The sequence below is a fragment of the Vidua chalybeata genome, chromosome 2 (genome assembly GCF_026979565.1).
Source record: "Vidua chalybeata isolate OUT-0048 chromosome 2, bVidCha1 merged haplotype, whole genome shotgun sequence".
In the NCBI taxonomy this organism is placed as follows: domain Eukaryota; kingdom Metazoa; phylum Chordata; class Aves; order Passeriformes; family Viduidae; genus Vidua; species Vidua chalybeata.
In genome coordinates, this window is record NC_071531.1 from 79,661,272 (window position 1) to 79,686,477 (window position 25,206).

General features: G+C 43.5%; 1 protein-coding gene across 4 annotated transcripts; it reads left to right on the forward strand.

Moving 5' to 3' along the window:
* The first annotated feature begins 1,700 nt into the window (after positions 1 to 1,700).
* Positions 1,701 to 9,989, forward strand: PRSS23 (serine protease 23). 4 transcript variants are annotated; one of them, XM_053936429.1, is made up of 2 exons: positions 1,701 to 1,809; positions 6,710 to 9,989. In XM_053936429.1, the coding sequence occupies exon 2, from the start codon at positions 6,723 to 6,725 to the stop codon at positions 7,839 to 7,841; it is 1,119 nt and encodes a 372-aa protein (XP_053792404.1). In that variant the 5' UTR covers positions 1,701 to 1,809; positions 6,710 to 6,722; the 3' UTR covers positions 7,842 to 9,989. The 4 variants fall into 4 exon arrangements, with proteins under 4 accessions (XP_053792404.1, XP_053792407.1, XP_053792408.1 ...); XM_053936432.1 differs by lacking the exon at positions 1,701 to 1,809 and adding an exon at positions 2,239 to 2,255; XM_053936433.1 differs by lacking the exon at positions 1,701 to 1,809 and adding an exon at positions 2,823 to 2,839.
* Positions 9,990 to 25,206: the final 15,217 nt, after the last annotated feature.

A 25,206-nucleotide genomic window follows, 5' to 3' on the forward strand; every position in this document is an offset into this window, starting at 1 on the left:
CTCAGAGATCTTCTAGCTACAAACGCCCAGCTACATGCAAGGACAATTTCCACTGCTGCTGCTTCAGGCATAGAAGGTTTGCAGTCCTGTATTGTATCATGGACAGCCCAGGGCATTCCAAACACCTACAACTAAGTGAGGTGAGCCCCACTGTATATATCTAAGCATCTCTGTATCTCTGTCCCCCTGTCTGCTGTAAAATCTTCTATCAGCATCGTATCATCTATGATAGTGTCTATTTGAATTTGTGTCTGGAAGGCCCTGGAGCACATATGGCAGCTGTGACTAAAGAGACTGCATGTCCACGGGAAGCAAGAACCTAGCTGGACCACTGCTGCAGCGCTGAGACCCACTCTAACCAACCCTCACAACATTTTCATCCCTACAAGGCATGGGCCAGCCCTTCCATCCATGCAAATCATCAGATGTGTGTGTACAGGGAAAAGCTTCTGAGCCTGCACATCTTTTCAGGATGTGATTAGACAGAGTCACATTAGGAAGGGATCTCTGGTTAATATGGCATTGCAGCCAGAGCCTGACTTGTCTGCTGCCTTTGCTGATACTCCAGGGATCTGCCTCACATGGTCATATGGCCCAAGAGCAGCTGCACTGGTGTCACCAGCCCTTCTCCAACACCAGTTGTATTCTCTAGCTGTCTGAGTAGTTACTTTTTCTTTTTTAATTTAGTACATGCTTTTTCCATTCATTTGGTAAATCTTTCTGTAGACCCAGATGGGGATGGTGCTAGGGTCAAGCAAATGCAAATTAGAAAAACCATGTCTGAGAATGTAAGATTCTGTCATATTTCGGCTCTTCAGATTGTCCATGGGTGAGGCAAAGGTTTTGCTTTACTCCAGGCTCTCCTCATCCTTTGTAAGGGCAGCAGCAGGTTGAAAAGGTCAATAGAAGACAACAAATAAATTGACTCCTATGAAATTTGTATTTCCTTTCTGAAATAATGGTGATCAGTTGGGAATTTTGAAAAAAACCACCTTTTTTGGTGACTTTTGCTTGTGGAATTAAAACATTGCAAGGATTTTTGCCTTCTTGGCTCTGGTTTCCTCTTTTCTTGCCAGATATCATTATAAGGCTTCAAGAAGGATGAGTAATTAAAACCCATGCAAACAATGTGTCGGACAATTAAATTTAAATGTCTGCTTGATGAGGCAACACGGGTGAGTGACCGCAGAGCTCCTGGAGCTGATGCCCTGCGGAGGCAGGAAGGGCCGAGGGGGTTCAACCCGCTCCCAGGGACCCTCTGAAAAGGGATCTGGGGACCAAAAACCTGTTGCCCTCGGGGCTGCAGAGGTGCCACGGGCTGCACCCCAAAATCTCGCACCGAGACGGCAGCCCCTGAGCCGCCCGTAGTGCCAGAACACCGCCAATAAAAACCAAGGTTGGGGACCACCCCCTACGTTTTTCCCCGGGAAATAAATGCAAATAGCTAGGATTAAAAGCGGAGGTGCCGCCGCACAGGACGCACTGTGGCGGCGGCCCGAGGGGCAGCCAGCGCGGAGGGACGGCCCGGGGCGGCGCGGCGGGGCCCCGCGGGCGGGCGGGCGGCGATGCCGCCGGGAGTGCTGTGGGGCGGGGCGGGGCGGCGGCGGGATCCACCTGCGGGAGGCGCCGCTCCGCTCCGCCCCGCCCCGCTCCGCTCCACTCCGAGCGCGCCGCCGAGGGCCGGCGCCCGGCGGGAGGGAGGGAGGCGCTCCCGAGCCCCGCGGAGGCGGCGGGAGAGATGGGACCGGCACCGGCCCCACCACCTGCCTGAGCCGCTCCCGGAGCCGCCGCCGCCGCTGCAGGGAGCCGGTAGGTAGCGGGCCCCGCCGGCAGGGAGGGCGCCGCAGGGTGCGGGTCGCCCCGGGGGACAAAGGGGCGGCGGGAGGATGGCGAGCGCCGGGCTCGCCCTGCGCTGCCCCGGGCAGTGCCTCACCTGCCGGCGTCCAGGGCGCCCGGCCGTGCGGGACACCGGGCGGTGGGAGCGGCTGTCCCGGGCCGGGGCGAGCGCTCCCTGCGCGCCGGGCTTAATGTTTAACCCCGCTCGCATCCACCGGAGCGCACCGGGCGCCGCCTCCCCGGCGGCGCCGGCGACAAAAGGGCGAGCGCGGCTGCTGCCCTCCGGTCCCCGCTGCGGGTCCGCCGCTGCGGCGGCCGGCGCCGCTGCCGGTGACCAACTGTGAAAGGACGGCGGGTGAGGGAACAGCTGGGATAAAATTCGCCTTTGCGGCTTTTTCGTGCTTTGAAGGTGTCTGAAGGTAGCGTTCCGCTACGGTCCTGTACTTGCATTCGTCAATATGTTTGAGTACATTAGTATTTTTGGGGTGGCCTTTTTAGACATACGTGACACGAGCTCTTCAGTGAAGCGGCTGCTGGAGCCTGGGGTAGTTGTTTTTTGCCTCTTGCCCCGAGCAAGGTCCGAGGGCTTGGTACGGTTCCACTGGGACCCAGCTTGTGCAGCTGCCCCGTCACTTGGGTGGTTTGGAAGCCCTGGGGATGCAGGTCCTTCCTATAGCTTTACCCCATTATTCAAAGTGACCATCACTGTCTGCTTGTAATGCAGTTTGCTCTCGTACCGTGATACCAAAGCTGCTTGACATGAAGGGAAAGAGAATGAAGAAAAAAAGGAGGGTGAAAGGAGGCAGTTCTAGGAATCGGACTTAATGGAAACACGTACTATGGTCCCTTTTCTCTGTGTGTTCATGTCACTGGTACACGTGCCACAATAGCCGCTGTGCCTGGTGTGTATGTTAATGGACACCATGGACACCGTGGCCTGCCAGTATCAAAGTTAGCTTCAGGTTTTCCAAGGCATCTCTTCCTACAGCCCTCAGTCTAGCAGGTAAGGCAATGTAACCCTCGCACCAGGGCGGTGCAGCATCTCAGGCAGGATAATGAATTTAGATTTTAATGGCAGGAACGCTTCTGTAGTTATTAAAGTGCAACTCCATTCTTTTTGCTGTGTTTTAACAAGTTCTGTGACCAGGAAAAGCAGCAGAGGTATTTTGGCACAGCACTGACAGTGATTTAGTTCTCCTTCATGATTTGGTTTGAGGCAGATTTTTCTCTCTCACTGTCTTGATTTTCTCTCTTCTTTTTTTCTTTTTTTTTTTTTTTTTTTTGGTATGTTAATCTTTCTGGCTTCCAGCACTGTGGAAAAACTTTCTTCATTTCAAAATGTAATGGAGACTGGTTCATGGGCTTTCATACTAGATGATCCATGATTTATTTTTATTTTACCATCTACTACAAGAACAACCCCTGAAGTAGTGAACTCTTGCAGAAAAATTAACTGCTTATTAGAAAATTATTCATGTCCATCCTGGACAAGGCAGTTTTCTTTCAGCAGCATCTATCTTGGTGCGTGAATGCCCACAGCACGCAGGAAAATGTGTCTGTAAAGTGTTTTAGCAGCATGGAGAGCCCCGGGGTAGCTGTCACTGTTTCCATTCTCTAAACAATTTTAATGCCATTAGCGAGTGTGATTATGTACAAACCGCTTCTAGGGGGTTCCTAGGCTGGATGTCAGAGCAGGGCTTTGTGCTGAGTCAAAGGGTGGATTGAGTTTATGACACAGTTTAAATAGAAACAGAAGAGCAGAGCTACAGTAGAGCAGCACATTGTAATTCATTCAGTACCGCTCTGTGATAGCCGTGCAGGGAAGTGCTCGCTCCTTACCAGTCTGCTCAATTTGAGAACACCTCTCAGGGTCACCTGTGAGTAAGTAGCTGAGGATAGCTACAACTTTTGCAGCTGTTTGATTGTGTTTCAAATGAGAAGGGAAAGTTAAAGGAAAGAAGAGCCTTACTGGAAGTCTCTGTTTAAATGTAGACTGCTTTTTCAGTTCCTTCATTTTTAAGAGGAAGGATCTACACAGAAAGAGGTACTGTGCACTAATTTGCATTCTGTTAGAAATAAGACATATTTATTCTATTTATAGCTGCCCAGATCTGATTTAGTACCAGTTACGTCTCCAGATGGGATATAACTATGAAGACTTCAGTAAATGAGCACTGTTTAGCTTCTATAGGTATAAACTCACAACTCTATTTTATTGTCAAGTTTAAATAACGTTTTAAATAATAGAAAAGTTCTATAACTGATGAAAAAGCTTTTTTATCCCCTAGAGCTGCAATGTGATCAAACACAGAAGCAGCCGGGGAGGGGGGGTGGGAGGCTTGCTCAGAGACATGAAGTGGAGTGAGTACCACTTTACACAGCGCAGCACAGATACAAATACCATCTCCTGAAGCCTTTTTTCTGGGATCAGCTCGAGTCCCGTCTCCTGTCTTGTTCTCTTCATAGGGCGGCTGCCCTCTGCTGTCTAAAGCTGCTCTTCCAAGTGCTGGCGGTGCTGTGGTGGTGATGGTGGGGAGATAATGCAGAGCAGGTTGCAGGGCGAGGTAATCTCCCTTCTCAGCCCGGATGATAATCTCGGAGGAAGCAGAGGAGCTGTTTGGCACAAAGTCCCTTCATCGGGTCGCCGTGCTGACAGGCACGAGGGAATCTGGCTGCTTGTGCAAGTAACAACTGACAAGACGCCTGTGGTTTTGCCCTGCCAGCTAAATAAACCAGCCAAAGGCCAGCAGAAGCTCAGTTAGCATGAATGGGTTTTAGCTCCAAGAAGTGGCATGGGTGGTGCAATTTAGAGAGATGCAATCTGTCAAGAAATCTGAGGGCAGCGAGGGCAAACTGCCGAGAAATATGTACTCTTAATGGTGGGATCAGCTACGTGATGCACAGCTTAACCATGGTTTAGTCTGCTATCAGCTTTTAACTGTGAAACCAGTAAGCATTGCTGCACACAGCCCTCACTGACACAAGCAGGACAGCCAGCAGTTGACTTATGCCAGTATATATTGTCTTTGTGGGGATGAAGCATTGTCATTTGCCCCTGTTACCTTCTTTTTTTTTCTGTCTTCCAAATCACTGTCCTACAACAATAGATGTGATAATACAGCAGGTGTTCCCTGTGCCATCCTTACAGCAATTTAGAACTCTCTTATTTCATAGCTTGCAAAATGCAGCCACATCCAATACTAAAATTTGCTGTGGAAGGAGTCAGAGGAGTGGTTGGTTTTCCTTGAATACCGAGTATTTTCTGATTTTGAGACATCCAAAATGATACAATTCTGATTAATGTTTAAAATGGCCTGTATTTGCCAGCATGAGTCGTCAGTTAGGTATAATGCATCATATTTGGTGGAGACTAACCTAGGAAAATGTATGTTCCTTTAAACATGTCCTGTTTGTTAATGAAAAATTTGCCAACAGAATGTGTGGTCACTTCTGAAAGAGTCAGTACCTGCCTCTGTGGGTTTCAGTAGCATCAGTTCTGTTCATCTACATCTGTTTTTTGTACTTGAAGTCTTTTGATATCTTGCATGAGTCAGTTGATATTTTAAACATTGTGTGCTTTAATGATAGCCTCTGTTCCCAAAGAGGATGGTACCAAAACTCTAAGAATCTAGGCCCAATATTTGAGTTGAACACCACTGGACATGTAGCAACTGGTAGCTTTCAAAGTCTTTTTTTTGGTGCAACTTAGGGATGGAGTATTCCTACACAAAGCGTTGGAGAGAAGGATTTTTCTTTTTTTTATTCTTAGATAGCTATGGTCATTTCCTGTATGACTTGCTTTGGTTTACTAGTTTGAGGCATTTCAGGAATGATCCTGCAGTTGTGATCAGTGTAACCTCAGCAGGGTTTTAAATATGTGTAAGCTCAACATAATTGTGAACTTTCGTTTGGATAATCTTTGTGTGAGGGAGATCCTGCCTGCCTTCTTGCCCAGGGCACAGTGCCTCCTGCAGCGATTCAGCTGTATGGCTAATTTTCAAATAAACTGAAGTTACACATTTTTTTTGACACAGTACTAGTGCACGCTGTTCTCTGCAGTCTCAGGCACTCTCCCTGCGGTTCATAAACACATTTACAGCCACATTTGCCTCCCTGTGCTCAGAGGGGGTTGGTTTGCATTTCTAATTAATTGAGTTTACAAAGCAATAAGCCAGTGTGTTAACTGAAAATTCCCTCAAGAATTGTAATCTTCCTTCATTAGTTGCCTGTGTGTAATCATATCACCCTTTCTCATGTAAGCCTCAGGGAGAGCCAGTGCCATGTGGTGCAGAACCTTTGTCTGGTGTGAGTTGCAAGGGGGAGTGAGTCTCCTCTGTGGTCATCCTGTCAGGTCACCTTCTTTGTCCTTCCCCACCTGCCCCTACCATGAGCCTGATGTCTCTGGCTGAGACAGCAAATGGTGTGAAGCGATTTAAAGGACTTCTTTCAGCAAAGTCAGAGAGTAGGGGAGAGCTTTCAGAGATTGTTCTAATCTAGCTGAAGACAGACACATTTACTCTTTGTAGGAGCTTTGTTTATTGGATGAATGGATTTAAACAGAATCTGAATTTTCTTTAAACTGTCTGAAGACAAGTACTATAACTTCCTGCTGATGTCAGCTGGGAGTTGGTGGCTCAGCACACCTAAGGGTTAAATGTCCTGTATTTCAGTGTTAACCTGGGACACTTGTTTCAAGACTTAGGCTAAGGTATTAGTTTGACACAGAAATCTGAGCTACTTGATGTAAGTTAACTCCATTCAAATTGCTTGACCCTTACTACATTTATACTGGGTTAGCAAGCTGCTACTTAGCAAGGTAGGATAATCTTACAATGAGTTTGGGTGAATAACTATTTGCTTTTGCTTTCCACAGACCGATATTCAGAATGGCAGCCCTGTCCACTTTAATCCTCCTTTTGTGTGCTGCTAAAGATGTGACGCCTTCCAGTCCTCACTGGAAGCCAACCTGGCCGTCTTACAGAGTACCTGTTATCCTGCCACAGTCTACCCTGAACTTGGACAAACCACAGTTTGATGCTGAAGCCAGACTGGAAGTGGTATCTCCGTGTGGCCCAGCATGCCACAAAAGTTCTCCTCTGCCAACTTATGAAGAAGTGAAGAACTACCTGTCCTATGAAACCTTGTATGCTAATGGCAGCCTCACTGAAACTGAAGTGGGCATATACATTCTGAGCAATGGTGGCGATGGGTCTCGAGGCAGAACTCGAACTAAGAGGCAGATCTATGGCTATGACAGCAGGTTTAGCATTTTTGGGAAAGACTTCTTGTTGAATTACCCATTCTCCACATCGGTGAAGCTCTCTACAGGTTGTACGGGGACACTGGTGGCTGAAAAGCATGTTCTTACTGCTGCTCATTGTATCCATGATGGAAAGAGTTATGTCAAAGGAGCTCAGAAACTGCGGGTGGGGTTCCTAAAGCCCAAACAGAAGGATGGTGGCAAAGGGTCCAATATCACCAACTCAGCAATGCCTGAGAAAATGAAATTCCAATGGATCCGAGTGAAACGGACGCATGTCCCCAAAGGATGGATCAAAGGCAATGCCAATGACATTGGCATGGATTATGACTATGCCCTGCTGGAGCTGAAGAAGCCACATAAAAGAAAGTTTATGAAGATAGGTGTGAGCCCACCAGCAAGACACTTACCTGGAGGGAGGATTCACTTCTCTGGCTATGACAATGACCGTCCGGGAAACCTGGTTTACCGTTTCTGTGATGTCAAAGACGAAACGTACGACCTGTTGTACCAGCAGTGCGATGCCCAGCCAGGTGCCAGTGGATCTGGGGTATATGTGAGGATGTGGAAAAGGCAGAATCAGAAATGGGAGCGTAAAATTATTGGTATATTTTCAGGCCATCAGTGGGTGGACATGAATGGCACCCCACAGGATTTCAATGTAGCTGTTCGCATTACACCCCTCAAATACGCACAGATCTGTTACTGGATCAAAGGCAACTACCTTGACTGCAGGGAAGGATAAAGACAATGAAACTCCATGAAAGCACTTAATGACTGGTTTTAGTTACTCATCTGAGGAAAGGCTAGACTTGTGCTGCAAATGCATGTGATCATGTAACATCATGAGGTGATACGTAGCTTTTCAAGCCAGCCACCTTGTTCTTAGGACAGGGACTGGGTGGTGCTATCATTACAGCCTGAAACTGGGGAGAAAAGAACGTCTGCTGGGTGGGGAAGGAGCAGGTGGACTTGTTGAATTTGCAGCTGAGCAACTGAAGATTAATTAGGGGCGGATCAGTAAACAGTATGAAAACAGAACCGTCTCCAAAGAATCTTGTAAAAGGGACGCTGTTGACTATCTCATGCCTACAATGTTTGTTTTAATAAATCCTAGGATTAGTAGAAATGCTTTGATCTGAACTTTTAAAAGAAAATATTTCTATGCTGTTGGGGGCTGAAGAGGGGCATTTAATGGTGTTTGCAACTCAAACATTACAGCTTTGTGTTCCTGCATGAGAAAAGGGAGTGTGAAAAGGGCAAGGCATGCACTGTGGGAGATGAATGCCACACAAATAGCGTGAAGGGTAAATAACCACATAACACTTCTAACGTCCTTTCAGCCTGAGTGATTTGAGACTTTATTAGTAACATAGTTAAGAAAAATGCTTTTTGAGCAGACAGGCCTTGATGTTGTAAGGATTTGACTGTGAAGATGATGTTGGTCATATGATCAGTGCCGTTACATCCTGCTTTGAGAAACACTAATTGCACATGGGATTAAATCTATATAGGAGCTGGGACCTATGAAAGAGCAGGATCCCTATGAATATACTAGAAAGCATGTGGGGAAAGGGGCTTTTCTGTTTATGACCTATTTAGGCCTTTTAAGGAAAATCTCATGTCAGTAACTCAGATTTTCAGAGGGGAAGCCTGTCTTCAGTCTTGCTGTCTATCTGAATTGCATCCTGCAGAGCAGGTAAAGGAAAGAGCAAGACAAGGGCTCTACTGAATTTTCCCCCTGTTTGTTGAAGATCCTTGCTGTTCTACCTACTTGTAAGTTTAAGGTCCCGAACGTAGTGGCACCCTAGACTTACAAATGTCTCTCAGCCTTTGACAGTGTAATTTGGGCATCTTGACTAATGTTTCTTGTGTTTTTGGAATAGGAATACTCCTCTCCACCTAGCTGTGGAGTTACAAATAATTCTTGGCAAATACATAGTTCAGGATTTCTGCAGCTGGAATAGAACCACTTTATAGGATGCAGCCTGGGTTTGCTGTGAGGTGATCCTCTACTGTCTTACAGATAACAGTGATATTTTTACTATAGAAGCATTAGAGTTGAAAACAAGAACTGTCTTCTTGGGGTAGAAACAGCTCAGCCAAATAGTGTAGCTCAGCAAACAGCATTTGGAAGTCAACATGGTCTGTACAAACAGCCTTTCTTAGATGGATTGTGCCACTGTATTTCAGTAACATGGTTGAGGACATGATGCCATGCCATGATTATTTTTTTAAGTAGGAGGATAGACACTGGCTCCAGTTCCTCTTCCATCCATCACTCACTGACTCCTGAAGCTTCCCAAATTGCCTGTGGTGCTTGCTGTTGAGGGGCAAATGCAAGTCCCTGGTGAGAAATATCAAAGCTGGGAAGGAGTGAATCCAAGCAGAGTTTCCCTGTGCTATACCAATACAAGGAAAATGTTAATTCAGCTAAGCCTTTTTTTACACTCTACTAATTACTACGGCATTTGTAAACATATGCCTGATGGTGCTTTATCTTTGTGGTGGCTTTGGCTCTAGTTCTGACAAACGTTTTTGCTGGAGCTGCCTATGATTATTTTTATAGAAGCAGTGTACAAAAATGTGGACTCTCATGTGGGTTTTTGGTGCACTCAGATACAAGCAGTTACTAATGCTTTGAAATATGAATAATCACCATATGTATCTGATGATCTTTTTCTGACTTTTTGTTTTAATTTCCTTTACTCTATGGATGTTATCTGGAGCACTTTTGTTTGAATGTATCACAATGAATAAAGAAAAGTTATGGAATTTCAATGCAGACATTCTTGTATTTGTGCTGTATTGGGTTGCACTTTCAATCTCATTTCAGCTACTTATTTGTAAAGACATTCAGATACAGATTTATTAAAATTTTCAGTGCTGTTTGTTTTCTTTCAATTTTCTTCTGCTCTCACCTGTTCAAAGTTTTTGTTTTGGTGTATTGTTTTTGGTTTGTTTGGTAGGCGTAATTACTTTATACATTTGGATGCTAATAATTAATCTTAGCTTTTGTATGTATGACTCTTACAGTTCCAAAGCCAGTCATGAGCTCTGATTAGTTAGAGCTGAAAATAACCTATTAGACTGAAAAGCCACATTGTTTTTATGAACTTCAGGGTAAATAAACTATGGAGGAATGTGAACCAGTCAGTATAAGGTCATAATTGAGGTCAGTCCATCTTCTTTTTCTTTTAGTTGATGTAGTATAAAAAAGTTCCTTTGAGGCCAACAGTGAGCTCCACAGATTTTAGAGAAACACTGGATGCAGAAAGTTTTTCATTTTGAAATTGCTGCTCGTACAACTTTTGTGACTTCTAACAGTGTATGCTATGTCATATGGGCTTGAGAACTTCAGTCCTGATTTATTCGACATATTTCCCATCCATTGATCCTGTGTTCTCAACTGCTTTCTCAGACTGTAGGCTAAGAACTTTTCACAGAATCAGAGAACCTAAATAGGTTGGAAAAGATCTTTAAGATCTTCAAGGCCAACTGGAAACCTAACACTGCCAGGTCCACCACTAAGCCACATCCCAAAGTGCCATATTTATGTGTCTTTTAAAAACCTCAAGGGATGGTGACTCCACCACTTCCCTGGGCAGCCTGTTCCATTGCTTGACAACCCTTTTGTTGGAGACAGTTTTCCTAATATTCAGTCTAAACCTCTGCTGGCACAATTTGAGGCCATTTCCTCTAGAGTAATATGAGCAAGTCCTCTAGAATAATATGAGCAAGGTGGGGTTTTTTGGGTAGTTTTTTTTTGTTTTGTTTTTTCCTAAGAATGAATGCAGCAAGTTCAGTGTAATCAGGAGTGGGAGAGTCTCTTCCCACTGCACACCCTGTGCAAACATTCCAGTTTTAGAAAGAAAAGGAAATCTCAGATAACACAGGCAGAGTTGTGGTGCTGAAGTTCAGCACTGTTTCACCTGTGCCCACTGGAGTTGGTGGTAATTTTGCCAGTGTAATTATGTGCAGCAAGGTTGGGCATGCTAGACAGGTTTGAAAATTACATCCTGAGGATATTTGCTTTGATGCTGCAAAGTAGGCTCTTTTAAAACCAGAACTTTAAAAATATGAGAAAGATAGCAATGCAGCCAAAATAAGGCTCATCAAGAAAACACAAGTAACTAAATTATATACAGGCATGGCACTTGAAATTTCATTGTCCCGCCAATGACTGCCTATGACCTGCAGAACTGAATGAAGTGCCTCATTATTCTTGTATATGAAGGCAAGACAATAGATGGGTATAGAGGCACTGTTTTGACTGTGATTGAAAAGTATTAAAGTCTGCTCCTGCATCTGTAAGAGGCTGACATATGAAAAATTTTACTTAATTTGCCATAAATCCCTTGGAGAATAGTGCTGGAGATGGAAAGTGAGGTCTCAGGAAAACACAGACCCTGCTGAGCTCTTCCCCAGCACACACACTGAACTTGGCCTACTGAAGACTGCAGAATATCATCAAGTTTCCTTCTCAGTAAAAAAAAAAAGTATTTTCCTTGCATCTCTAATTGTTTTGCAACTGAATTCCCAGGCCTGCCTGGTTAGAGGGCAGCCCTCGTCTTAAAGTTGCAGGCTGAACCCCAAGCAAGTATAATACATGCTTGAAATTCTTTTCCGTGATTCCACTAATCTGCCATTTGTTAGCAGGTTTTGGTAGTGTGCCAATGCAATATGCACAGGCCTTGGGAAGAGAAGCTTTCAATGAGTGCATAAAGTATGTTGGGTGGGTATAATCTTTGCTTTTCTGGAAAGGAAGCGTGGACAGAGAAGAGCAGCAGACAGTGAAAGGGCAGTATGATTTGTATCACAGGAGGAGGATTCCTAGAGGATCAGTTTCATGGATGTGCATGTGTGTAGGGTTTTTATAAATAATACTGTTACTTTCCATTCCTAGTTGTCCCAGGTGGAAAAGAAAACCTTAGGTGCTGAAGTAAATTAAGTCTCTTCAAAGGAGCACATTAATGCCAGCTCTGAAGCCAGTGTGCAGCGCAGATGAAAGGTTTAGGCTGTGACTTGTCTAATAGATACATAGATACATAGATAAATAGATACAATAGATACGTAAGAGAGAAGTGACAGTGATTAGGAACCTGATCTCCTCGTCCCAGATGATTTTTTTTTCCTGTCTTTCTTGGTGACTATTAGGTTGCACGTGCTCTGTGCCTGCTGGCAAAGGGAGTGTGGGCTTTTATAGGTAAATGATTATACAAGGGAAGAGAAGTACCTTAACATGCTCCAGACATTATTATCAACACTGATTATTCCCAGGATAAAATTATCAGTGATGCTTTGGGTGCAGATTGATTTTTAACTAAATGGGCATAGGCTGAGCCATGAAGCAGTCTTATACTGTTTTGTTTCTAAAGATCTCTAACAGTAATTAAGTGTTGTGGCTCAAGGTGGGGATGGTGAATGTTCCTCTGCAAACTTTTTATGGACAATGGTGTTTTGTTTTTTTTTTTTTTAACAGTAAATGCCATTTAAAAGATTTGTGCATAAGGAGATACAAGAAGTTAAACACTTCTATTAGTTCACTAAGCAAATTATCATGATTTAAATAGCACATGTAATATGTAATATCTGAGATTTTTTTAATAACATTTGCTCGTTAGCACTCATTTCGGATTTGGAAATCACCATTTATGCTGATTTGGTGTGGGGAGTGTATTTTTCTAGCAAGCCTGACCAACTTGAATACAAAAAGCATGTACAAGAAATACTGACTTGTGATAAGAGTATGAAGATTGTTAGTTTGTAATGGAGTGACAGCAGTAATAAAGTACAATAATTTTTTTCAACTTATCGTAAACAACTTCCTGTGACAGCTTTATGTCACATTATCATAGATTTGGTGATTTTCCACAAGTTTCATACATGAAGAAGTTAATTTAATGATTATTTAGGTGCTGATTGATGTGAAGTTGAACACGAGTCAGCAGCCTGGCAGCCGGAAGGCCGGGTGTGTCTTGGGGTGCATCAGCCACAGCATGGCCAGCCAGGAAAGGGAGGGGATTGTCCTGCTCTGCTCTGCCACTGGGGTGGCCTCACCTCGAGTGCTGGGACAGTTTTGGGTGCCACAATATAAAAAAGACATTAGACTATTAGAGAGTGCTCAAAGGATGGCCGCAAAGGTGGTGAGGGGCCTTGAGGAGAAGCCATGTGAGGAGTGGCTGGGGTCCCTTGGTCTGTTCAGCCTGCGGGAGACTGAGGGGAGACCTCATTGCAGTCTGCAACTTCCTTGTGAGAGGAAGAGGAGTGGCAGGCACTGATGTCTTCTCTGGTGAGCAGTGACAGGACCCAAGGGAATGGCCTGAAGCTGTGTCAGGGGAGGTTTAAGGAAAAGGTTCTTCGCCCAGAGGGTGGCTGGGCACTGGAACAGGCTCCCCAGGGCAGTGGTCACAGCACCAGCCTGACAGAGTTCAATAAACATTTGGACAGCACTCTCAGGCACATGGTGGGATTCTTGGGGATGTCCTGTGTAGGGCTAGGAGTTGCACTTGATTATCTTTGTGGGTCCCTTCCAACTCAGCATATGCTATGATTATGTGAATTTTGCATCCTGTTACCTTTGAAGCCAGATATATTTACTGCTATGGACTGGTCAGAAGAACAGAAAAATGTTCACATCTGCAAAAGTTTGGTAAAGGCTTGTCTAACATAAAGTCCTGCTTCTGAGCTGAAGTTGAGGAAGGGCAAAGTGAATTGGGATTGTTCAGCCTGGAAAAGAGAAGGCTTTTGGGTAACCTTATTGTGGCCTTCCAGTATCTGAAGGGAGCCTACAAGAAAGATGGAGAGAGACTACAAGACAGGGCAAAGGGGAGTAGCTTCAAACTGAAAGAGAATGGGTTTAGATTAGGTATTAGGAAGAGTCCTTACTGTGGGGGTGGTGAGAAACTGGAGCAGGTTGCCCAGAGAATTTGTGGATGTCTTATCCCTAGAAGTGTTCAAGGCCAGACTGGATGGATCTCTGAGCAAGCTGGACTAGTGGCAGGTGTCCCTGCCCATGGCAGAGGGTGGAAACCATATGGTCTTTAAAGTCCCTTTCAACCCAATCCATTTTATGATTCTATATTTGTCATCCTACAGAAAGGGGTAGGTTTAAATGGGATAGTTTAGATGAGTTTAAATCTGAGCTAGTTAGAAAATGGTTTATTTTAGCTATTTTCCAATATTTTCTATCATTTTTTTGTTCCTGCCGCTCTTGGAAAATAAATTTCCTGTGATGGAAAAGAATGAATGGACATCCTTAGAAATGAGGGGATCAGGTGCACTTAAGAAAGCCTATTCAACTGGCGTGTTTGTGCTTTGCTGCTGCAAAGAGGAAGCTTACCCAATAGCTTGGATGTTCTGACTTTTCTGGGACAGGCAGGTCACACTTGCTTTGGTCTTGGCCAAAAAATTTTGCACCTGGGTCAAAGAATCGTTTCTAATAACAACTCTTTTGAAATCAGGATATTTCAAGAAAGTCTTTTCTATAATAGAAGTTCATAGAAACCAAACCTATTTTTCTAATGAATTTCCAATCATAGCCTGCTTCAGGTAATTTTTCCTGCTGTGTTCTGGTCCCCATGGGAATAAGGATGACATCCCTGCTTGAAAGATGATATTATGTCTTATCAACAGCATTTAAAAATTAAAAATTCTCCTGTCCAAAAGTCATGTTTTTCCTGAATTAACTGCAGGATTTTGTCACTCTGAATGGAGCATACTGGGGTTGGTTTCATTGTTGGTGGGGCAAGGAGGACATGAGATCACCACTGCAGCAAAGGGTCAGCCAGCCGTGGGACTGGAGCCCACAGAAACAGGTGGAGCCACAGGGGTTTTCTGGCTTCTGCCATCTCACAAAAGCTTCACTCAGCAAAGAAGCGTGGGGTGGAAGAAAATGTCACACTGGGCTTCGTCCCGCACCCACCAAGTCGGCTATTGTGTTGGGTGGGAGCAGGATTCGTGCGCACAGGGATCTGCCGCACGGCTTAAATGTCACCAGTCGTGTGGGAGCACTTCTCTCCAGTCAGCCCTTCTGAGGGATCATTGTGGGCAGTGAAAGGGCAGGAAAGACTTCTGCAGAAAGTGTGGGTGGCAGAAAAGCAACCCTTCATGTTGGGAACACATCAAATGTGTGAAAAAACTCTGAAATGTCATTTCCCTGAAGTAAAGAGCTAGGCTGAGTGATCTCTGCAGGTGGAAGGGGGGCAGCTTTGCTCAGCAGGACCCCTCCCCATGCCCAGAGGTGTCTCTGGCAATAGCTGAGCAGGAGAGGGATTGCCACACTCTCACCTTTATGGATGAGCTACTCAATATCTGCCATCTGCCTCTGGTGGGAAGTAATTATTTAACAGGAAGAACAATAAAAATTGAGAGAATAACCTGACAGAAGCCATGTTAGGTACACTGTGCCAATTAAATAACTGTTTACAAACAGGTGCCCAGAAATACTCTTATTTTTACTAAGTACCTGGGGCTGCTGCTGTTGTTGCCAGCACTAAAAACCTTAACTGCATGGGCTGGACTCAAGCTTGTGGGTACTGTGGAGACATCCGCTTTAGAAATTCCCATTTCCCAGGCTTCACCATAAAAAAGAGACTTTCTGTCTCCAGACCTCACTCAGGAAACACAATCCCCTTTTAAGTACATGATCTTAAGCTTTGTCTAATGAAATGTCTTTAGGGTATTTCTCAGAAATCGGCTCCCTGAGTTCTTCCTGTGAGACATTCTGCTGCTCTTCCCAGCTTTGTGTCATCAGCAAATTTCATTAATGTGCTCCTTCGTCTTGTGCAAGTGTTGCTGGTGAATATATTTAGTTCAGACTGCCTAAGAGTGATGCTTGAGAAGCTGTGCTTGTAACCTCTCTCTACCTTGATGCTTCTCCTTTCAGCAGCTTTTGTCTCTGCTTGAGCCAGAATTTTTTGTTAATAATTCTCTACATGGCACCATTTTAATTGCTTTGCTGAAATCTACTTAGATGAGGTCCACCAAAACCAATTATTATAAATTAAATTATTGCTTGAACAATGCTAAGAATCTGCAATAAATTATTTGCAATATAGATGCCTATCTCATCATGCTCACTTTAATTTTCACAAGAAAGAAATCATATAAACTATGATTACAGTTTTGGGGTATAGATTTAGTGTAATGCTATCAAAATAACTGGAGGTCATATGGGACAAAATTTCAAAATTATCTAGGTTTCAAGCCCATGAAAAAGTTGCATACATTCATTTTTCTTGAACTCTAATGCAGAACATGAACACTGTATTGGTTCTCTTTCTTCATAGAGCTGATTGTTTAAAAAACCACACATACAGCCTAAGGACACAAAAGGGATTTTTTTATTCTATTGATGCCTTATTTGCATTGTTACTAATCTGAGCAGATGCAAGATCTTTAGCATCACCATGATGATAAAACAGCTCATTCTTTTGATCTCAGATAAAATACAATTTTCATGTGATTACGAAGCCAAGAATCATAAAATCTGTTGTCATGATATCTTTCTCTACAGTTGAAAGGGCTGTGAGACATCTGGAAATGGAAGAATCTTTTCCTTTGCTTCCACAAAACCCAGTGTTGCCTTCTTTTTCCTCTCAGCTTTGATTCTTGCAATCTGGAAAGATTACAAAAGCAGCCTGTAAAGTCAGTTTATGGAAGGCTTTAGTAGAAATCCTCAGTTTGGGGTATGAAATGTTTTGTTTATTTGAGTGGAAGGGCTGAATCAGGAATCAAAGTTAGGATTATGATAGGCACTGTGTTACGCAATCCCTTACTGTTTCAGAGCTGCTGCTGATGAGAGGGTCACGGTTCCCTGCATCACCACCTTGCCTCTGCCACAGCCTCAGAGGGTTCTCCAGCACACAGGGGTGACCCAGTATGAGCCAGAGGCTGCCAGGATGCCTGTTTACCCCACAACAGGGCCATGGGAGCAGCCTGAGTAGTCCTGGCTTCTTGGCACTGAGCTGGGATTTGTGTTTTCCACACCATCATAACTGCAACAGCCAGAGTCATCTGAAAAAAAATCCTGTTTGATCACTCTTAGGTTTGCCTAAGGTACTTCCATGGCAAATATTTGGTTTGGGATTTGTTTTGCTCATGTCTGTGTTCAGCTGCTCCCACATTCCCATAATAATGCTTTTTCTTGAGATACATTAAGAATTGCCTCTTAGGTCCTATGTGCAGGGAGACTTCTTGTTACATTAACACCAAACACTGGCACCTTCACTTAGTCACTTGCATTCAAGTGCATTATTTTTTCCAGGAGTCCTGTTGCTGAGGGACAAGCCACAGCAAACCACACAACATACACTTGCTTCTGTGAAAGTTCTGTAATTTGAAGGTGAAATGGGAACAGGCTGCAGGAATTAATGAACTATTTCACACAAACTCTCTGAATTAATACGTATGGTGGCTTCAGGTCTCACAACTTTTTGCAGGAGACCAAGTACTATTGCTACTATAGCTTTTAATAAACATGGAATTCAAAGTCTGCAAATTCTGAGTTCTGCACATATTTTTGCTGCTTAGTGCATGATATGTGCCTGCTAAATATTCTTACCAAGGCAGGACATGGTATATTACAAGGCATGTTGAAGAGAAAGCATGGCTTGCTTTGATCTTGGGAGTTCTTGCATGACTTGCCCCTGAAGATTTACATTTGCTCTTCATATCCTATATGCAGTTTGTTTGGCTCTCAGTAAAAATGACAGGCAGAATTAATAACAGGTCTAATATCTCATCGGGAGATGCATTCCAAAAATTTCTATCTACACAGTGAGTGTTTGAAAGCCTGTATGGGATCCTTGTCAATAAAATTGTTCTGCTTCTCAAAGAGGAACTTTTCATTAGTTTGGGAAAATGCTTTCCTCATTACAAAGCCTTACTTTTATGAATCCAGAAGGATATTGAAGGTAACTGGTAATTTCTGAAGAATAACCCTTTCACAGTACTACAGCCCAAGCTTGTCTTTTGTTTCTTAAAAAAATGTTTTAAAAATATTCTTTGTGATAAAGGATGAGGCTATGTTATAATGTTCTGGGACACACTGGAGAAAGCACATAGGAGTGTTTAATTAAGAAGATTTATCAATGTATGTGAACCTTGACCTAAAGCTGCATGGGCCAAGAGAATGCTCACATTTCTGAACTTTGGAAGAGTTCAGAGATTGCAAACTTGGACTGTTCTGCGGGGATCTATCTGGTACCCATACTGTCAGCAGCACACATGGAGCATTGTTTTATACATACACAGACACTCCATCACTTGAACAGAAACTGCATCACTGGATGGTTGGGCATTTTGAGGAGGGGCCAGCTATGTGACCAGGGATAGGAGTTATCTTTGTCCTTATGCTTCTCAGATACTTCCTGACAACAAAGGAATGGTAAAACTTAGGACTCTGAGATTCCAATCTCTGCCCTAATGAACAGAAATTCCTCTGCATATTTTCTGCCAAATTTTATCTTGTCTGCTGCACTCCCCATTCTTCCTCATCACTACCATCTGGTGCTGGAGACATTCCACTTTGTGTTGTCTAAACTGGTTATCAGAGAGTTAATGAGTACCTGGATAATACAGAAGGGAGACATGCTCCCCTTCCTGCACATCCTGTTACTCAGTGGGATTTCCCCCTCTCCTTGGCTTTATTTGTGATGCAGTAAAAATAGATCAGCAGAGTTCCATGCAGTATTGTGAGCAGGGTTTACTTTTAATCAAGCTATGTGGTCTTTTTACAAAATCAGTGACAAAGCTGCTATTAAATACCTTTGAAGTTCTTCATAGCCTCCAACCTCAAATGCTTCAACAAAACATCCATTAAAGCTTTTAGCTAAAAGATAAAGAAGGTGAGTAATAGGAGCTTGGAAACAAAGGTGGCTCTGTTTCCTCTGGAGTGTTGAACAACTCTTCAAATGCCAATGGGAATGAGCAAGCCCAGCCTGGGAAGGAAGATAAGAACATGTTTGGATGCCATCCATTCTCAAGATGAGAGCAACATTCTCACAAACAATATCATAGTTTTGTGTCAAGCATGGTGTCAAGGCCAAGACTGACTGTATGTCAAAAATGGAATTTTCTAACAGTTCCTGTGTGGTCTGAGCACCAGCAAGTTGAAAATTACCCTGCTCTCTTAAACTGCGTGGGATTTATGTCTTATGGGATCCAACTTCTAGAGCATGTCTATCCACAAGATGATAGGTGAGATTCAACCCTTCCTCTTGACTGGTGACTGTCCAAACACCTAGAGCTTTTCATAGTAAGGTTAAAGTCAAGAGGTATCTATAAAAGTGCTAGACCATGAGGCAGGTAAGGGCTGTTTGGAGACAGCTTGTCTACCATGGGGAGGAGCTCTTCTATAAATCAGTAAAAGTCCATCCAGACAGAAAAAAAAAGAAAGCATTAGAGATTAAAAACATGAGGTTATGGTTCACAGGTTTGCTATGGATGTGCCACACCAGAACTCTTCTCCACCCCGGCATTATTTCAGTGGGAAATACTCCTCCCCTACCCTTAGTGTGAAACACTAAGCAAAGTTACTGCTGGAAGCTCCTTGGAGAAGAGAGTGAATGCCTTTGTCTTAGGCTTACTCACTGGGCTTCTCAGTCCAGGCCCCATCTCCTACCACAGCCAGTTACCTGTTTACTGGCTTTTTCTCCTCTTTCTAAGCTCATCCCTTCACCTGGGCTGGTTCTTGTCATTAGTGATCTGAGCTGGCTCCTCATTACTCCACAAAGATAGAAGAGAAGGATATCCTGGCCACACATTCCCTTCTTCAGTCTCTATGTCACCTCTGTATTGACTAAAAATGTGCATCCTTCACTATCCGTCCCAAACCAGATCCCCCAAGTCACAGTCTCATATGGAAATCTAGATCCTTCTCAACTTCTCTGTCACTTCTTCCTAATCTAAAATTTCCAGCTGCTCTGTAATCATATCCCTTCCCCTACTCCTATCCTAAACACTTCCATGCTGAATTAAAATGCTTCTTTCTCAGTGCCCCTGGGAGCCTGGGTCACCCAGAGCGGTGCAGATCCCAGCCCTTGGGTCTAGCACCAGCCACAGCTCTTCATCATTGGGAAAGTTAATGTTTGTCCCTGGTGTGCTCAACTGAAGCAGTCGTAGAGGTGTGGTGGAGTGGATGCCTTTGCAGTCAGGTTAACAACAGGCCCTGGTTAGCATCACTTTCTTGTGGGTGTAAACAGAGTGAGCACAAAGGATAAAAATGAAAGGTGTGAGCATGTGCAGTAAGGACTTTCTTCAGAGGTGGCACTTACTTGCACAGAGAAGCCTCTGTAGAGTAAGCACAGGGTTGGGTTTTTCCTGAACACGTAGAACTGCTCAGACTGGGGCCAACTTTTAGAAAACTGTTAAGAGAGATATAACTGATGCAAACACATTTCTATACCCAAAATGTTGCCTTTTCTTTTTAACCTGTACAACAATCTCTTCATCTCCTCATTTCACTACAGGAATGAGTTTCGTTTCCAAGAATATGTCAGCAGCAGGCTGAACATCAGGAACATCACCATCTTAGAGCTTGAGTTTGACAAGATCTTAGGACCTTTAACAGGATCTTCTAAAAGAAAGTAGCAGGAAATCTCAATAACAGCAGAGTCAATGAGCTCTGAGGATTTCAGTGTAGGACTGAAAGGAGATACAGAGTAGAAAATTTAAGACAGGAGCTCAAGAGTTCTAGAGTTGCTTAAAGTGTTCTGAAGGCAATGCCAGGATAGGTCGCATATGGAGTTAGAAGAGTAGAGAAGTAGTGTTAAGGCAGCAAAATGGGTGTGAAAGATGGACTGGACATCTGTTTGTTCATGATGGGAATTGTGGTTAGTTCCAGGTAGGAGTGATGGAAAAACCTCTTCTACCACCCTAGTGAAGACAAATTTTTCTATCACAACAGGGGAAAAATTGGCATGGAGGAAAAGAGACAAACGGAGAAGAGAAGAGAAGAGACAGAGAAGAGAAAGAGAAGAGAAGAGAAGAGAAAGAGAAGAGAAGAGAAGAGAGAAGAGAAGAGAAGAGAAGAGAAGAGAAGAGAAGAGAAGAGAAGAGAAGAGAAGAGAAGAGAAACACAAAATGTTTTTTTTTTTTCTCCTGGGAAATATGATGTTTTAGTTGATTCTAAAGAGAAATTTATTGAACAAATTTAATAACTGAAACATATCACTAAAATCCTATAGGCCATTTTCACGCCTTTATACAACTTCATCTAACTTACAGTAAATGATGATGACACAAACAGCTGTAGAACTTTCTGACAAGATTCAAATGTAAATATCTGAAGCAAAATAATCAGGACAGATGTGATTTTAGACAGATTTGGTATGTTGCAAATTAGAGACAGAGTTAGGATGAAGTTTTAAATGGTAGACAATTTAGGTCTCAGCAAGAATTCTAACACAGAGGAAACACTGAGATTCAGTCTTTCGGGGATATTTATGTTCTGTTGAAGAGAAGAACTCTAACCATATTGGCCTATTTGGAAAATTTAGTTGTAACTGAAATAGAAGCTAAAACCAAACCATTTCTCCTTTTATACTGGACCCAAAAGGAAGGTAATGTCTGGAATTCAGACCTAGATTTACTTTCCCTGTCTGTGTAACCATGAACAGATTTAGAAGACTTTTCAACATCAAACTCCAATGAAATAAAGAGAATTAGTCTGGGCTTTCATTTCTCTGGATGCAATTTGGGCTGAGTAAATGCAGATGTCTATGATGTGATAAACACTTCTTCACGGTCAATAGAGAGGAGAAGTAATTTTGTAGGTCACAATTTGTTTCCGTAAAGTTCATGTTTAAAATAGGTCAGATGAATCACTGAATAATATTGTTTCTGTCTTTTGTCTCTAAAAGGAGCTGAGGGCTCTTAGCTCAGTTACAGGAGCATGGACCCTTCCTGTTTTGGAAAGGTAGCTGACAGCTAAAACTGTTAAATTTGGAAGGTGCTTAGACACTGGTCTAGCAATGTCAAAACACTATAGATAGATTTGAAAGGTCAGCCTGGAACACACTTTGTTTCCTCTTAAAATTCAAAGGGATTCGACTCAGATGTGATCTCCACAACACATTGTTAGAACTTCTGCCCATTTCTGAGAATTGTTTTGATTTTCTGGGATCTGGTGGAAGCCATTGATGTAAGGGAGGATTGGGAAGTCCTCAAAGGAAAGTGCAAGCCCTAGTCACCAAGCAGACCTGTGATGGGCCCCTGCACAGTGACTCCTTTTCTTTTGCCACTTGACTTACTGTGCCACAAGCCAAACACATTTTAAAAACTCTAGCTGAATGTGAATGCAAAAAAGGCTCCTGCATCTCTGCTGGTCCTCATGGCGTATCTGTAAGAAAGGTGTTGGCTCACTCAGGGACTTTCTGAGCTGCAACAAACTACACAGAGTCCTTGGTTATGCTTCCCTGTTCCTTCCTGCTCCTGCCCCTCTCACCTCCCTCACAGTTTCTCTGGAGCCTTTTCTCTGGGTTTGGACACTGTCCTTGCACCCTGTCTACTCTCCTTACCATCTGGAGACACTCACTTCCTTTCAGGCAGTGAATAATTTTCCACACACCTGCTCTGGTCACTGAAAATATGATGTGAATTGGAGCAAGCAGACCAGAGCTGTCTTCACGAGCACATTCGATGATTTTGTCCTCTAAGCAGGAGATTTGTTTTCCACTGCCTTGGTTGATTCTGGTTCCTTCCTCAACATGTGCTCTGATGGCAGCTCCCAGGCCTTTTCCCTCTTTGAAGGCACTGACTTTTTTGTTCTGTCCTTTGTCCAGTAGTTTGGGGAATTCTAAAAGTTCATAGAATTTCTATATTGGGTGAACTGCACAATGTGCCAGCAGGCCTGACAGTGTCTTTGACTCACACTGTTGGTGGATTTTTCTGGTGGTTTTTTTCAACACAAGTCTTACAAGAGTACTATAAGTCTCTCCTGCTATCATGTCCTTAGCAGCACTCTAACATCAGAGACAGTAATGGCAAAAAAGATTAATTTCACCATCTTGTTCATCCCTCTGCTATTGCACAATTATTCCCTGGGGAGCACTTCAGGCTCTCATCCAAGTTTTTATGTTTAGCTTCAATCTCATAAGCAGTTCTGTGAGCATGATAGTGCAAGGCTCATTGTCAGCCTTTCAGCCATTTCAAAAATTAATTTGCCAAAAGTATGAATAAAAGGTTATTTTATTTCCCCTTCCAGGCAGTCAGACCCATAAAGTGTTTGAAACATCAAAGCCAAACTGCATTTCTTCTGGCTCTAACTTCATTAGCCAGAAAGCATCTGCAACTGGAAATGAATCTGCAGCTGTGTTGATGGTTTGCAATCCAGAATTAAAAATCACTTCACTTTCTCATAGCTCTGTTAGTACTCTATAGCAGGCAAGAGGGAAAGGAAAAATATATTGTAAATAATACGGGTAATAATTTTAGAAGAGTGATCTTTATTGAATAATGTTTGTGTGTATCAATATTTCAAGGAACTCAGTTTTTAAAAGGCTGCTTGACTCCAACAGTCACTTTAGGTAAGATAGGGATCATAGTTAATTCAGATCAAGTTTGATTAAATGGACTGACTTCATTAGTGGTAAGAGAGAGCAAGGACAGGTGATTAGCACAAGTCAGTAATGCAGCAGACAGATTTCTTCTCTTCAGCTACCATGGGGTAAGAAACTACTTTGTGCCTCTGTGACACTTCTCTGAGGAAATACCATTTACTGGTTTCTGGGTTTTACCTTATAAATGATGCAGGTGTTATAAGGCACCTTTGAGGCATAGGCAGACCCCAAATCCTCATTTTGTTGAATACAGAGAAAATGCGTAATGCAGAGACCCACCTTATCCTTGGAGTAGAAGACATTCTATGGGATAGTCACTCACACTCAGTCACTGGGCTAATATGAGGATTAGTTCATGCTTCTTGAATGTATTTTCAAGAGCTTCAGATGTGTAGTGACAAAGCTCACATGGCCAGAAATAGTAAAAACTACTGCAGATGCAATGTGTTTTTCAGACCCTTAAGACAGATTAACCCAGAGATAAATAAATGCCATGTGGAGGCTTTCCCATTGCTTTGATCAAAGAACAGGGTTTTTTATTGCTTAATTAAAGCCCACAGGTCTTTTATTCCCCTCATCCAGCCATCATCACATACAGTTCAGCTGAAAAGGTATTGAGCCTGGAAGGTCAGATTTCCTACTTTCCCTTTTTTTCCATCACTCGCACCCAGAGCTTGGGTTGGCCTTGCTCAGAGGGTTTTTAGCTGGGAAAGTCCCTTGTTAAGGCTCAACTTCTGGAGCATGGTTGCCATGATGAAGAATGGCAGGGCTGAGCATTTGTACCAAGTTTGGAAGCATTAGCTTCTGTGGTGGGATTGCTCAGAGAGGTTCACAATCCCATGGGCATGTTTCCTGTCAGGCATGTGATGTAGGCAGTTTGGGGGGCCTGTCTGCATCCTCTGTGTAGGATACCTGTGTAGAATTTGGTGTTGATGGCTCAGGCTTTGCAAGGTGGCAGAGGGAGAGGAGGACTCAGATGGGGAGTGAGACTGCTCTCCCAAGGATGATGCTTGGGCTGTGGGCTGCAGGCAGCTCCTGCCCACCTGCGAGCAGCACCCAGTGCTGCTGAGGTCCTGATCATGCACCAGAACCAGAAAAACCTGCATCATGAACCAGAAAATTGAAAAACAATTTTGTTTTAAAAGAGTCTGTGCCCCTTGGAATGTACTCCCTCCTTCTGGGCTGAGCATTTGCAAAATGTTACTTAATAGAGCCATAATATAAAATCCCAGCTCCAGACGCATGCGGCTCTTGGTCTAAAAATAATAAAAATCTGAGGCTGGAACCACATGCCAGTTTTGCAACTGGCTCTGTGACAGCACTTGAACTATAACCACAGAATCAATCAGCTCAGCTCTTTGGGAGGTTGAAATCCAGGCCAGATTTTGAAGTCTGGGACCTCTCTTTAGTAATTTACAGCATACAAAAAGAAATTCCATAATAAGCCTGGTTTAGCTTCCCTAAAACCTTTGGGTCAGCAAAGAAGCACTTCCACATGTTCAGGTCTATTGGGTCCCTCTGCTCTCATTATGGTGAAATTTTTGCACA